A 16,400-nucleotide genomic window follows, 5' to 3' on the forward strand; every position below is an offset into this window, starting at 1 on the left:
GAAGGGGGCGACAGAGGATGAGATGGTTAGATAGCATCACTGACTCGACGGACATGAGCTTGAGCAAACTCTCAAGGAGAGGGACAAACTCTCAAGGACAGGGAAGCCTGGCAGTCCATGGGGTTGCTGTAGACACGACTAGTGACTGAACAATAACAACAATATATACTTACATATAAATTTTGTACCCACCCACACATATATATATCTGAATCACTTTGCTGTGTACCTGAAACGAATGCAACACTGTAAATCAACTGATAAATAAACACACATATAAGTGCATTTCTAGAAAGATGCACAAGTGTCTGAGGGACCACCCTGAGGGAGCCTGAGTCATTTTTCATCCTTTATTGTATTTGGTGGATTTCTCTTGTTTTTGTGCATTACTTTTTTAGCTGTTAGAAGAAAATGAAATTAATTGTTTAATTCTTTAAAAAGCTTTCCAAGGATGTGTTCTGGGTAAAGAAAAGAAACTAAAATGCATTTATGCTGTACCACTTACATAAAAGGACACATATAAAACTACATTTCTGTTTCTATATAGCGCTGTTGTTCAGTTATAGCTCGTGTTTTACTCTAGCTCGTGTTTTACTCTAGCTCGTGTTTTACTCTCTGCGACCCCATGGACTGCGGCACACCAGACTTCCCTGTCCTTCACTATCGCCCAGAGTTTGCTCAAATTCACGTCCTTTCAGTTGGTGATGCTACTTAACCATCTCATCCTCTGTCTCGCCCTTCTCCTCCTGCCCTCAATCTTTCCCAGAGTCATAGAAGACATGTAAATAAATACAGAGGGGCATGGCCGAAGGATGCCTCCCCACCAGTGGGCACTTCTGAGAAGAGGCAGGATGCAAAGAGATTATTTTCACATGTAAAAAAAAATCTTCCCTTTGCGATACAATGTGAAAAATAAGAGTGTGTCAGATGAAGGGAGTGCACACCTACTTCGCTCAAAATGAGTAACATTAAAAATACTGGTATCATAGTATCATTTCCTAATTTATACACACTTAGGTTTATCCCAATAGAACACTGTTGTACCATAAGACTGTTTATTTCACAAGTGATTTTTAATTCTGTAGCCACAGTTTTACATGACCACATCTTGTTATACTTTTTAAACTTTAGGTACAGAGTTTGTTCAAAGGTCAAAGGGAAAGACACATTCTTTCTGCTGAACAATATATCCCATCTAACTTAAAGATGATTAACCTTTTGGATATCAAGAATTGAAATGGCTGAGGTCACCTTTATTTGTAGGTCCCCAAATAGCCCTGAGGTCTAAATAGGAAAATATCTTTTATAAACCGTAACAAAACTCTCACCTCAAAATAAAACGCTATGAAATTTACACAATTATATCCTTATTCAACATTTTTACAATGTCCAGAAACCCACCGGATTTTTAGAAATGACAATGAAAATAGTTTTACATTCAGAAAACAAAGCTTATACCAACGTGACATAACCTGAAGCCTGGCCCCTGTGCAGAGTGCACACAATTCTTCATCACCCTTGTTAAAGACGTATCTTCAGACACCCAGCGTGTGCCAGGGAGAACGAGGGTTTGAATGAAAAGGATTCCAATGAGATTTGCCTTGCCTGTTTGTTTCAATGGGGTCTATTACTCAAATTCCCTGGGATGTCCCAAAGGTTCACAGGGTTGCTGGTAACACTGCCAGGTTTCTAGCATCCTTTTCTGGTTTTCATCCAGTTTTGAAAGAGCCATGAGTTTCCAAACCAGCTTCCAGAACGTCTGCTCAGAAACTGGTGTTAAAGTGCTTCAATGCGACCTCCCAAAAATCTCATAAAGCATCAGCACAGGCCACTGCTGGGCCTGCCTGGGTTCGTTTAGTTTCTCATCCACATTTTCTTCAAAAACAGGAGAAAAATGTCCCGTTATCATGAAGTGATTCTCTCAAAAACCAAACTGCATGAGCAGTGATCGATTAGGGCATCTCAACACTTGGACAGACTCGGGGAATTCTCAGCAGCCTCCTGGTTCTGCTTCTTAAGTCAGCCTGGTACCGAACCATCTGTGACCCCAGGCCGAATACCTGGTGGAGCTCCCCCCAAGAATCCCCTCTGGATTCTGCCACTCCACGCCAGGGATGCAGCCAACAGCAGAGAGGACCCAGGCCCGGCTACACAACCTCATCCAGGAGCCGCCCAGGCCAACACCACCTTTTGACAAGGACACCTGGGTGATGACACGCTGGTTGTGTTCTGTGCCACACTGGACACACTTGAGGGGTCCCGGTGGGGGTCTTGGGCTGTCTCATCCTCAAATACACCAGGTCATAGCTGATATTCCCTGGCAGCTATAGTGGCAGTCCCCTTCGTGAGCACGAAACCCAAACTCCTTCCTGTGGGTGTGTGTGCACCCGCTCACATCACGTCACACGCCTCCCCTTGCAGCTGAGAGCCGTCAGACCACTGCAGGGCTTGCCTTTCACAAGAGCGTTATTTCAGGCTGGGTCAGGGGAAGGAGAGATTGAACAGCAGCCATCTCATTCAACTGAGTTCCTCAAAAATGAGCTAAATCAAACCAGGTTGTGATGGTTTGGGGAAGTGGGGCGATTTTGTTTGCTTTTCTATTTCTTAAAAAAAAAAAACTTCCAGTGAACTTTTTTTTAGCTGCTGGTTTTAAATGTTAATGAAGACACACGAATTCATCCCTGACACAAGAGTTACCCAGAGGTTTGAAACAAATTCTCCATGCTGGAACTGGCAGGGCAACCAGGGTTTCAGGAAGAGCTGTTTTGTTGCAAGTTCTTTATAGCAACAGCCTCCCCCCCCCACCCCGCCCCCACCGTGGTCACGATTATGTATCAATTTATGTATCAATGCCAGTTGTCCAGGTGAATGGGACTTTGTTGTTTAATCGCTCCTGATGGATCCTCCCGCTTTCCTTCCCAAGAAGACATGGTCCCCCAGGCCCCGCTGAAAGGGGCTCAGTGTGAGCCTACTGCCCAGAACAGCAAGGACCAGACACACAGGCCAGAGTCCTGAGGGATCACCGTGAGCTGGGCACCCACAGCCAAGGGCAGAATCCAAACAGCTCCCCATGGGGCTCGTGAGCGTGGGGGGCGTGTTAGAATGTCCGCAAATACTTAAAAAGTGCCAGCACTTCATTTGGTAAAAACAGTTGCAACAAGAAGCTTACAATAGTTCCTGATCAATCTCAGCACTGCAGGGAATACCTGCATCGTATTAGATATCAGGATGGAGGATGAAACAGTGAGGGGTCCCAGGTGAGCCTGGGACTAGGGCTCATTTCGCAGAGCAAGCTCGGGCGAAGGATGCAGAGACGGTCTTCTGTCTTAATGTAGTGTGGGTCAGGGGGGAAAACTGTGCCCCTGCCAGAGGCTGTGGGAAACAGATCAGCCCTTCTTATTAGTCTTGGCTCCTTCATCCATCCCTTAGGAGTGCTTCACTTCATAGTAACTGGGTACCTGTGACTCTTCCCGGAGACTGAGGGCTTTGCATCCAATTCAGTACTGTGGTCTGGCCCTCACCTCGTGGGATTCAGTTTCAGAGCCTCATCTCTACTCAGTGGACTTTCCAGAGACCTGGCTGGCCACTGATGGCCCCGAAGGAAGTGGGCAGAGGCAGCTTGGATTGGCCCACCCATCCCCACACCTACAAATCCCACTTTCCAACTGACATCACAAACTCAACCCTCCACCGCAGAAGGAGCGAGTCGCAGGAGGGCCGGAAGTTGAGATGATGACCTAGTGCAATTTCCAAGCCCATTTCTGAGGTTTCTGGTGCCGCCAGGAGCCCGTGGGGAGGCGCTGCAGAAAAAAGTCACAAAGGTTCATAATGTTGCATTCCTTGGGTGTAGCCGAAGACATGGAAGGTCTCTAAACACCATGGTCATTCCAGCTTTTCCCTGCCCTCTCCCGGCAGTGAGCCTGGCACAGGGCTGACTGTAGAACATGTGATTCACGGAAGCAGAGAGAAACACCATCCTTCTCACACCACACACGCAGGTATTGGATGGGGAAGAACCACTTCTAGAGGTAAAATCGATGGGTGGCCCATCTGTGTTGTCACAGCCACCTCTTCGTACACAGAGGTTGAATTTTTTTTCCCTAAATACAAGGGTTCGCTTCCACGAGAGGCAACTGAGAGGCCCTGAGAAGTGACTTCACGTCCACTCCAAAGCCATTTCAGCCACCAGAGTCCCGAGGTTCTAAGAATCAAGAAGTCTCAATGGGAGGGGTGATTCCCAGGCATCGCCCTGGGGAAAAAGCAGCACTGACATTATCTTAGAAATATTTCTTCTGTCTAGTGTGATAACAACTCACTCAGATGCTAAAAAGTATTAAAATATACTTCACCTTTCCCCCTAACTCTATTTATATATAAATCCCTGAGAAGGTACCTGTCAAGTTGAAATTCACTATTTACAGTTAATAAACATCAGGAGTACAAAGCAGACACCGGATCCTCCTTGTTCTGTGCAGCAGGGCGGTGCTCTCATCTGTCAGGTGAAACTGAAAGTTGCTCAGTCGTGTTTGACTGTTTGCGACTCCATGGACTATGCAATCCATGGAATTCTCCAGGCCAGAATACTGGAGTGGGTAGCCTTTCCCTTCTCCAGGGGCATCGTCCCAACCCAGGGATCGAACCCAGGCCTCCCTCATTGTGGGCAGATTCTTTACCAGCTGAGCCACCAGGGAAGCCCCAACTGTCAGGAGAGCAAGCTAAATCTCCCTCCCTAAATGAAAAGAAGGTGGTGGGTGGGGCGGAATTCTGCACAGAAGCAGCAGGTGAAATCTGCTGTCCATTCACTCTTGAGTGTCTGGAGGGCACGACACGGTAAGTCATCAGGGACACTGTTGATCTCTCATGACTCCACAGTTTTCTGCTCTTTTTAGACCTCTGAGTAGTGGCGCCAGGGATGATCAAGGCATTTTAGCTAAATCTGGAGCAGAAGATAGGCAGAAAACAAAAAGAAAAAGAAAAAGGAGGCAAAAGGGCCAGCAGGGAACTTGAGTGGTGACAGAGCTGAGGGGGACACTGCCCGTCGGTGCCCCTATCCCTGACCGACACTGGAGGAGAAGGAGGGGTGAGCCCTTGGGGAGAAAAGTGCAGCCAACCATTCAAAGCAACCAAAACATATCAACACAAAACATAATCTCAATGTAGGGTGTAGACTGGCCCATCAGGGAAACAAAGACGTGTTTCTTTCCACCTCGGGGACCAGCGCTCATCTCATCCAAGGGCACTTGGCCAAGCCCAACTCTTAGGCTCAAGGGTGACCTACAGCCAACCACATCAGTGATGCTCAAAGCAGGTCCAGACCTCTGGGCCGTTCTTCCTGGGCCCTTCTGGAACAAGGGAAGAATTCACTAAAATCTGACTTTAAAAGATGGATTATCGTCACATCTGCCTCCCATTAGCCTGGGTGCAGCCTGATGGTCTGTTAATTGAGGTTTTTGGAGAGATGAGTGTAAGATGCTCAGTGTCTGATAGTGGGGGGTGGGGGGAAAAGGAGGGCGAGCCAGTGCCACGCTGCCCACATCATGAGATGGATGGGCACTCGTCACCACGTGGCCAGGGAGCACGATTTCAATCCAGAGACAGAATAAACAGCTTCCCATTGGTCTGTAATGTTTTAAATCTATGGCTTATATGCAGGATAATATTTAAATAAAGTGCTGTTGGTAGTGCATATGTGAGAGAGACTCTGCAACCCAGAGAGCCAGAGATTCTTTAGTATTTCTCAGCTTTTTGGAGATAAAAGTATGGACAGAAAACTCCCACGGAGCGCTCAGGGCCTGGGGCAAACCACACCCGTGCACCGCCAAAGTTCCCGAATCTTGGCAAGTCTACAAAGCCTGCATGAGGATAAACTGAACACCAGGGGCTTTCATCAAAGGAAAAATAAAATTCCACACCAGGTATCTGTCAGAATTGAGTCGGGAGGAGGAAGCAACCCAGCTCACTCCAGGAGAATTTGCCAAAAACATGTTTGCTTAACATTCAGCTCTAATCCCTATTTCTCAAAAAATGTATGGCCCACCTGTGTCAGTAGTTTTGCAGAACTCTATACATCTAGCATTTCTTTTTACATCTTAAGGATATTTTAATTCAATTGTCTAAGAGCACATAACTTAATTTTGTATTTCTAGTAATAATTTATTAGCGTTGCCCCCATCTTCTTAAACACTTTTTTTCTATTTTTGAGTATGTTCAAGACTTTATATGCAGATTATCTAAAACCCCTTGCTTAAAATGAGCTTAGTTCTAGCAATAAATACACACTCTTCTATGCAGTCTCATACTTTGACAATTGGGTTTTCTCCATTTTTACCACTGGATGGAAAAGAGAGCTTCAGAAATTAAAGGAAATGTGACTCCCCTGTCTTACTTGAGTATTTTGCGGTAAAGCAAATGCCTTTATCCAATAGAAATCTTCAACATCACTTAATCCAATTAAGGACGTGTGGTGCTTTAGAGCACCCCCAAGGAGATGGAAAGGCAAAGCCCCCCCAATAAAAAAAGCAAAAGGGGGTCGACAGGAGGAGAATGCCACAGATTCTATGTGAAATCATAGAGATAGCACAAATAATTACTGCTAGAAACAGTATTTTGAACAAAGGGTCTTCAGACAAATGCATTAAGACCGTCATAAGTATTTACAAAGAGCCCTATCACTGGTCAAGTGCTCTAAGTCTGATCATAACTGAAAAATACAGAACTATACAGAAAATGTCCTTTGGATAAACTGGTCTTAAATTTTTCTGCACTGAGGTTCCAAGGGGGGCTTCTCGGGTGGCTCAATGGTCGAGTTTTAGGTAGAATGCCCACTACGAGTACTGATTGCTGGGGGAACTGGTTTCAGGCGATTCAATTAGGGCTTGGCCCACTTCACTCCTGGGTGCGGCCTGAACAAACAGGAACGTTTTCTGTGCGCCCTGGGAGGTGCTGTGCGTAAAATGCAGGGGCGCACACTTCCAGGGAGGACCACACCCAGCGTCCCCGCCGCCTCCCCCGGGGCTCCGGCCAGCTTCGTATGCCCGGCTGGCGGGCTCTGCGTCCTGCCTCGCCCCCGCGCGCCGGACACACCCGCCCTCACGTCCTTTTCCTCCAGGACGACGTCCGCTTTTCCTTCTGCGCCGCGGCCAGCCGCTGCTTCTCCGCCTCCTCGGCCTTCCGCTTCTCCTCCTTGGCCTCCTTGTACCGCCACTTGGGCAGCTGCAGGTGGCTGCTGTCCTTGGTGCTGCCCCGGGCCGCCCGCTCCGGCTGGAAGGTGGGAGCGGGCGCCTTGCTGACGCGCACCTTGGGGATGGTCACGCCGGGCCGCACGCTGCTCCGCCGCAACAGCTGCAGGGGCAGGAGGCTGGCCCTCCGGGGGGCGACCGGCGGCTGCGAAGACGCGAGGCCGGCTCTGGGGGCCTCCTCTTTGGAGACCCCCGCGGCCTGGGAGGTCTGGGATTGCGGCCCGGGACCCTCCCCCTTGTCCCTCTCCTGGGCTTGCGTGTCCTGGTCCCCGCGTGACGCCAGGATTTCCTGCACCGCCAGCCGCCTTTTGCCCACACAGGGAGGGCTCTCAGGGCACACGGTCTGGCAGACGATGGCCACGGCGGGGCTGTAGAGGCTCGTGGTCATCTTGACCATGTGGTCCAGGGCTCCCCCGTCCTCCATGCCTTGGCGCGAGCGGGAGGTCAGCGTGGACCGCACAAAATCCGTAAGCTTCTGCAAGCAGCTCTTGGAGCCTGTGGGCTTCTGACCTGCTTCCAGGGCCAGTGGCAGCTCTGGCTTGTACTTTACCCCAAACTGCTCCGGGCAGGGTCGCTCTAGTAGCCTCTGGATGACCCGAACCGCTTCAAACCGTCCAGTGTAGGTAGCCCACTCCTGGGAGGACATACCCCTGCGGGAGTCCCTGGCGTGGACATCCGCCCCTGAAAACCAGAAAGAGAAAATAGGAATGGGTGGATGCAAGCAGACCTTTTCCCTTCCACAGACAGAAAACAAAAGACAACAGGAGATGGAGACAGCTGACTCTACCTTGGAGCTGGGCCACCTGGGCGAACCCACACCTGAGTGTCACCCCTGGCATTTACTATTATAACACAACCCACCTTTAAGTGCCCGACTTCATGGTTTGTGCTGTGCTTAGTCACTCAGTCGTGTCTGACCCTGTGACTCCATGGACCATAGCCTGCCAGCCTCCTCTGTCCATGGGATCCTCCAGGCAAGAATACTGGAGTGGGTTGTCATTCCCTTCTTCAGGGGATCTTCCCAAGCCAGGGATCAAACCTGGGTCTTCTGCCTTGGCATGCGGATTCTCTACCACTAGCACCATTTGAAAAGCCCCTCTTTCCTATAAAGAAAACCGCTTAAACTCAGCACCTAAATTGTGGATTTTTTTTAATATAGAAATGAGACTTCATGGCTTTCTGGCAATGGAGAGACAGGTGGTTTGTAACACCTGGCGGATGCTACTAGAATGTTCTAAAAATACTACCAGTAACTGTCACTGGCAAAGCATTTGCTGTCTTATTTATCTATCAACTCTCCTTTTCCTCCAAGATCTCACTCTCGGAGGTTATGATTCTTATTTTTGCAGGAAGTGTGTGTTTGTTCACTTTTGGTGCTTCAGGTTAGCTGGTCACGGGTCTGTCATCTTTACCAGACTGTGGGCTTCCAGGACAGAGGCACATCTTAGTTGTTTTTGCTTCCTGAACACATATCATTCTGATTGGTGGGAGGCATGATTTTAATAAACGTCTGTTACAATGGATGGCAGTCATGGTTGCTGAGGGCACTGCCTGAAGCCTCGAAGCTGATAAGAGAGAAGTGTCCAGACCTGGGTCCTGACCCTCAACAGTCTGCACTTCCCCCCGCCCTGCAGGGAGGCCTCCTCCTCTGTGAACTTTCTGTGTTGACACGGCCCAGGTCCTCAGGGCTTTAATCCCACAGTAATCTAAGTGCACTGTGAAAGTGTTTTGTACATGCAATCAGCATCCACAATCATTTGACTTTAGGTCAAAGAGATTAGCACCCAAAATGTGGGTGAACCTCCTCCAACTAGCTGAAGACCTTAGAACAAAAGCTGACGTTTTCAGGAGAAGAAAGAATCCAGCCTCAAGATCGCAGCATCCACTCCTGCCCAAGTCTCCAGGATCCTGGCATGTCCTACAGATTCCAGGCTTACCAATGCCAATTTCCGTAACATTGTTGTTGCTGTTCAGTTGCTCAGTCGTGTCCAACACTTTGCAACTCTATGGACTGCAGCACGCCAGGCTTCCCTATCCTTCACTATCTCCTGAAGTTTGCCCAAACGCATGTCCATTGAGTCAGTGATGCCATCCAACCATCTCATCCTCTGTCGTCCCCTTCTCCACCCGCCTTCGATCTTTCCCAGCATCAGGGTCTTTTCCAATGAGTTGGCTCTTCACGTTAGGTGGCCTAAGGATTCAAGCTTCAGCTTCAGCATCAGTCCTTCCAATGAATATTCAGGGTTGATTTCTTTTAGGACTGATGGGTTTGATCTCCTTGTAGTCCAAGGGGCTCTCAAGAGTCTTCTCTAGAACCACAGTTTCAAAGCATCAATTCTTCAGTGCTTGGCCTTCTTTATGGTCCAACTCTCACATCCATACATGACTACTGGAAAAAAAACCTCCCTAAAATAATTCTATTACTATATATCTCCCACCTGTTATGTCTTTCTGGAGAAATCTGCCTCCTACATCTTCACAATCTCCCTTACACAAGTCACTTCGTTCACAAATCTCCCCATACCACCCACTGCCCCTCCTGATACTGCAAAGTTAATCTTCAATTCAACTTGATGAAATGTTTGTAAGTTTCAGTAAAAGAGAAATTAATAAGGAATTGCTGTTCAGTTAAGCTTGGTCCAATCTCAGCTGCATATACAGTTAAAAATCATTCAGGATTTCAAGTCCCCTTAGTCATATTTCCACTGGCAAAACAATGTGGGGAAATAGGGCAGTTATCTAGCCTGCACGCTCTGCAGGGACCAGGCTTGGAAGAGGCTTCTGCATGTACGTCCCACATAGACTGGAGTGTCCGACACTCGAAGGCTGGGGAATAAGCACTGAAAAGAGGAGTAGGGGTCTCAGTGGCTTCCTTGCCCTGCAGCCGCCGTGGCCAATGGCCCAGGCAGACCCAGCTCACCTGAATTCGCCCAGTAACACTCTTAATTCTGTGACACATGAAAGAATCACCATATTAGAAGAGTGATAATTATTTGAAACTGGAAATCAGGATGGAACTCATTAGCTAGAGTACAATTTATAAACTGACTCAAATGAAAAGGGGGCAGTAAAAATGTCATTGCAAAAAATAGATGACACATTAAGCCTTAATTAATTGCATGTCACTTGAAAAGGAGCAAACTGCAAAATTAAAATCTTAATGAACACTGCCTGAAAGAGACATTTTTCAAATGCTAATGGAAAACTAAAGGAACAGCTGTCAAAAGTTGAGTGTGCCTCTTCCTCTCCAAAATCATCTTGGAAAATACAAACACTCGAAAGAACAAAGGCCATTCTGACTGTACTGCCGCGCAAGAGTCTTGAGTCCTGCTACAAACAAGGGATTCACTTCCTTAAGAAATCACTGTGATTCAGGGTAATATTAAAGGCCTGGACACAGTCATTAAATCATGACAGACAAGTACTGATGATTAGCATTTTATGCACATACCTCTCAGAGAGTATGGAGCAGCTCTGAAAGGCCAGTGTACCAGTCTTCTGACCAGGAGACTCTTGGTATCCTCACCCCTACCTCCCTGTTGGTTCACCCAGGGCTTCAGCAGTGTAGACAAGAGCTGAGCTCCTGACAGTTAGTTCATTTGCTACCAAGTTGGGTGCTGTGAGTTGTCTATACAGGATCCTCTATTTTGTTCAAGGCAGCAACTACTCAGTTCTAGGCAGTCCATCATCACTGGTCTAACCCTGAGTTTCAAAACCTCGGAACTATTTGAACTGTGGTGTTTGAGAAGACTGAGAGTCCCTTGGACAGTAAGAATATCAAACCAGTCCTTCCTAAAGGAAATCAGTCCTGAATATTCATTCAAAGGACTGATGCTGGAGCTGAAACTCCAATCCTTTGGCCACCTGATGCAAAAAGCCAACTCATTAGAAAAGACCCTGATGCTGGGAAAGACTGAAGGCAGGAGATGAAGGGGATGACATGATGAGATGGTTGGATGACATCACTGACTCAACGGACATGAGTCTGAGCAATCTCTGGGAGATGGTGAAGGACAAGGAAGCCTGGCATGCTGCAGTCCATGGGGTCACAAAGAGTCGGACATGACTGAGCAACTGAACAGCAACAACATTGACATCTGGGCCAGATGACTGTATGTGGTGGAGGCTCTCCTGTGCATTGCAGGACTTTAAACAGCACCCCTGGTCTCTGCCCACTAGATGCCAGTAGCACTCCACCAGCTGTGACAGCCAAAGATGTCCCCCAAGGAACCACACACATCTCCACCCCACTGAGGATCATAGTTCTAACCTCTATGACCTGCAATCTTGTTTTCCATTTTCCCAGCCTCCCTTACAACTGGTCAGGGAGCCCCAAAGAGAAGGCCATTGCATCCCTGATCAAAGGGACCTTTGGGACTTCCCTGGTGGTCCAGTGGTTAAGAATCCGCCTGCCAATGCAGGAGTCACACAGGTTCAATCCCCGGTCGGGGAACTACACCCTGGGCACCGAGACTACTGAGGGCTTGCTCTAGAGCTACGACTACTGACGCCCACGTGCTCCAGAGCCCACACTCTGCAACAGGAGAAGCCACAGCGATGAGAAGCCCGTGCACCTCAACTAGAGGGTAGCCCCCGCTTGCTACAACTAGAGCGAGCCCACACACAGCAACAAAGACCCAGTACAGCCATAAATGAACAAATTGATTAAGTTTAGAAAAAGGGGTCACGTTATCAGTGATGCTGCTTCCTGTCCGAGACACGGATCTGAGGCTGGAGCTCCAGTGAGCATCCGAACTCTTCATGAGGTGACCAGTCAACACACTGGAAGGTGGAGGGGTGGGGGTGGGGGGGGGGTGGAGGGGTGGAGGGTGTGGGGGCAATGCTGAGTCAAGAAAAGCATGGAGGAAGAAACCTGGATCTGTATGTTCTCAGGGAGTCAGGGCCGACTCTGTTGGGTGACTTCTAGTGAGGTGAGACAAATAGATGCTTGCTTTATTTAATCAACTGTCAAGTCGGGATTTCTGTTACTGGAAGAGACAAACCTCCTAAAAGGGACTGCTGCTGCTGCTGCTAAGTTGCTTCAGTCGTGTCTAACTCTGTGCGACCCCACAGACAGCAGCCCACCAGGCTCCCCCGTCCCTGGGATTCTCCAGGCAAGAATACTGGAGTGGGTTGCCATTTCCTTCTCCAATGCATGAAAGTGAAAAGTGAAAGTGAAGTCGTTCAGCCGTGACCAACTCTTAGCGGCCCCATGGACTGCAGCCTACCAGGCTCCTCCATCCATGGGATTTTCCAGGCAAGAGTACTGGGGTGGGGTGCCATTGCCTTCTCCCCTAAAAGAGACTAAAGGAAGACAATCTACCTTCTGTTGCTCATTCTTAGGACCCTTTCCCCCAAGAGTCAAGGCCAGGTCCATGGGACCAGTAGGAGGCAGGCAGAGCCCAGGATGCATCACTTCCTTTCCTATGTCTCTGTAAGCCCCCAACCCCACGTGATGTGCTAAGACACTTCAGTCATGTCTGACTGTGTAACCCCATGGACTGTAGACTCTGTGCAACCCCATGGACTGTTGACAGGTTCCTCTCTCCATAGGATTCACCAGGCAAGAATACAAGAGAGGGTTGCATACCCTCCTTCAAAGGATCTTCCCCACCCAGGGTTTGAACCTGGGTCTCCTGCACTGCAGGCGTATTCTTTACCATCTGAGCCACCCCAGGAAGCCTATCCCTGAGCAACCTACCCTTCAAATGAAGGCCCCACTCCAGTTCTACCCACACCCACAAGAGGCCTTTCTGCTCATGTTAGACAGGAGTGGGTCCCTGCTCCATCTTGGATGGGGAGGGGGGGGTCATCTTTCCCTCCCCACCTAGACACAGGTGATTACAACACACCCAGAGAGCTTCCCCTTTTGTGGTCAAGGACCGCTAAGTTTCCAGCCTTATCAGAACAAAACAAGATAAAACCACCTGCCCAGGCCGGCGCAGGCGCACCGAGATCTAAAAGGTGACTCATAGTAACCCTGGGTTTATTATGCCCAATTGTAGTAAGTTAGCATTGCTGTTTGCCCTCCCCCCGCCCCCCAACCCCCTGGGGTTTCACTTGGGTGCTTGTGACTAAGCACCTGTGGGCAAGGAGGAAGTTACACAACCTACAGCTGTCAATCAACCTGTCATCAAATTACGCAGAAAAGGTGGGATTTTCCACCCTGCAAAAGCAATGCTACCCCGTTGTCCTGGGGCGGCGTCTGGTTTCGCTTCTCTCTCTCAGGCACGCAGGTTTGCTTTGCTCAGTAAAACTCTTGCTCCTTAAAACTGATCCGTGTCTCTTAATTGAATTCTTTCTCATCAAGAGGACAAGAACTGAGGGAATCACTGTTTTCTGGCGGTGACGGTCACACAAGATCAGTGGGGACCAGCCCTTACTGGCCTTGTCCTGGGCCACCTCCGGCCTATATCTCGGGCACTTGGGGTGTAATCAATACGATATATTCAATATGATATGATATTCTATGTGATATTCAATATGATATGCTATTCAATATGAATATCATATATTCAATATATAATCAATACATCATCTTGGGGTATAATCAATATGATATATTCAATATGATATGCTATTCAATATGATATTAAATATGAATAGGATATATTCAATATATTAATCAATATGATATCTTGAGATATAATCAATATGATAAACCAGGAGGCAGGGTCATCAGGAAGAGCCCTTAAAGGCAGGGATCCCACCCCATCCCCAGGCACTTCAGTCTGAGAGATCTCAGCAGTGCTGATTCCCACGTGCCCACCTGGTAACTCACATGGCTTGGTTTTTCAGTCTTCCCAGTCTGGCTTCCTTATCCCTGACTGGCTTCCTGGGGTGACTCTCTCGAACAAATACTTGCCCCTGGTTTCACTTTCTAGAACAAGTACTTCTGTGTCCTTGTCTCACAGCTGGCTTTCGTGGGTGCCCAAGCTGAGACTGTGCCCTTGGTGATATAAAATCCCTGATTTTTTGCCCTTCCTCTTCTTAATAACTTGAAACTATTCCAACTTAATTATGGGAAATCCATGTTTTCCTCTACAAGCAGAAAGAAACCTCTCTGGGGACATCATATCCTTTGGCTTTCCGGAAACACACAGTCAGGGCTTGCCTACAACAAGGATGAGGATATGATCAGTAGCGGTAATGCCTCTGCTCTCTGCTCATTAGATGAGCCTCCTCCACCTTCCTTTCTGTCTGTTTTGTTCCCCACAATCACAGGGAAACTAGAGGCTTTTGTTTGGTTGTGTTTGCTCCCCAAATGCCGCAGCAATGACACACGTCAGGTATGAAAGCCAGCTCTCTTAAGCAAGTCTGGAACCAACCTCCGCCGGGTTCTGCTTCTCTTCAGAGATAATCACATCCTCTGTACGGTTCTCAGAGCCACTTATTAAACACACCCATCACTTTGGGGCATTAATATTCCACTGAATTAACAAGGTTCTGCAGTCAGCACCACCCAGCTCCAACCCCGCTGTGATATCAGCAGAGCTGACAGTTCTCCTTAGGAAGCCCAAAACGAAAGAGCCAACAGATCAGCTTTTTAGAACCTAGTTATATTTTTATTAAAAGCCTAAGTTTTGGTAATTCTGACATTACCTTGTTCTGCCTGACAAGGTAAGATAAGAGCTCATAGGCACTCATAGATTATGAACTATTAGAAAATCTAAACAGTTTAGGGGTGGCATTCAATTCAATGATTCATTATTTCTAAAAGGAAATAGTTCTTATTAAATATAATGAAATTCAACCCAGATTCAGAAAGACACTCAGGTTCAGAAGAATATTGCACTCGAAAAAATGAGAATGAGATACACAATTTTATCCTAACCATTATTATGTAGTAATGCAAAAATGCCTTTTGCTTTTAAAATGATCACAGGATGACCTGATTCTGTACTTTGTTCTTAGCTGTACATAAACATCAATCCAAAAGCAATACTCAGATTTTAGGATCTTTACAGGCTTTAGTTTTTCTTAATAAATTCAAATGGAAATAAGAAGACTTTAAAATACTGATGCCAATTATTTAAATATCTCAACAAGTATCCTTTTTGCTATGTATCAAATTCAGAAAAGACATTCAATCACATATTGTTTTCTCTTCTAAAACAGACACACACACATCTACTGTAAGAGGAAAATGTAACCCACTTTCCTGGGGAAAAGTAGAAGCTAACTTAGTGGCAACAGCAGAAAATGAAAATATTCTAAAGTTAAACAACAAAAGCCTTAGAGGGCAGTCAAAAGCTTCCTGAAGAAGGCGTCAGATTCTCTCTTCACTTTCCCCATCGTTTCCCATTTACATCACATCAGTGGCTTTCAACAACAGTCGACTTTCCCAATAGGGGACGTTTGGCAACGTCCAGAGGTATTTTTGGTTGTCCGAACCAAGAGGTGCTACAGTCACCTAGCAAGCAGAGGCCAGGGGTGCTGCTGAACAGCCTGCAATTCACAGGACAGCCCACCCTGAAGAGTCACCCGGCCCCAGTGTCGATAGGACCAGGATTGAGAAGTAAGAAAGTGAAGTATCTCATCATAAGCATATTTTCAAAGGGAAAAGTATACCATAGTTTTTCATTTAACAAATCATATTAAACACACAAAGTCACTAATAACCGACTTCCCTGGTGTTACAGTGGAGGGGAATCTGCCTGCCAAGGCATGGGACACGAGCTCGATCCCTGGTCGGGGAAGATCCCACATGCTGGAGCAACTAAGTCCTCGCACCACAACTACTGAGCCTGTGCTCTGGACCCTGAGAGCTGCAGCCACCGAAGCCCGCGTGCCCTGGAGCCCGTGCTCCACAGGAGAGAAGCAACCCTCAAACTGCAAGAAAAAGTAGCCCCCACTCGCCACAAAGAAAGCCCATGCGCCGCAACAAAGACCCAGCACAGCCAAAAATAAATAAGTAAATTAATTAAAAAAATAATAAAATCCGTAATAACAATAATGATAACCAAATCTTCCCTGGTGGCTCAGATGGTAAAGAATCCACCTGTAACGCAAGAGACCCTGGTTCAATCCCTGAGTCAGGAAGATGCCCGAGAAGGGAATGGCAACCCACTCCAGTATTCTTGCCTGGAGAATCCCATGGACAGAGGAGCCTGGGATGCAATGCGTGGGATCACAAAGAGTAGGGCACGACTGAGCAACTAA

The 16,400-nt window shown here is 47.5% G+C and overlaps 1 protein-coding gene across 2 annotated transcripts in view; it reads right to left on the reverse strand.

Moving 5' to 3' along the window:
• Nucleotides 1-1,052: 1,052 nt before the first annotated feature.
• ANKRD33B (ankyrin repeat domain 33B) overlaps nucleotides 1,053-16,400 on the reverse strand; it is a 101,723-nt gene continuing 86,375 nt past the window's right edge. For both annotated transcript variants that reach the window (XM_027520074.1, XM_027520073.1), the window contains one exon: nucleotides 1,053-7,919. In XM_027520074.1, the coding sequence (XP_027375875.1) occupies nucleotides 7,090-7,919 (830 nt within the window). In that variant the 3' untranslated portion in view covers nucleotides 1,053-7,089. The remainder of the gene's footprint in view (nucleotides 7,920-16,400) is intronic.

The sequence above is a fragment of the Bos indicus x Bos taurus genome, chromosome 20 (assembly GCF_003369695.1).
Source record: "Bos indicus x Bos taurus breed Angus x Brahman F1 hybrid chromosome 20, Bos_hybrid_MaternalHap_v2.0, whole genome shotgun sequence".
Taxonomy (NCBI): Eukaryota; Metazoa; Chordata; class Mammalia; order Artiodactyla; family Bovidae; genus Bos; species Bos indicus x Bos taurus.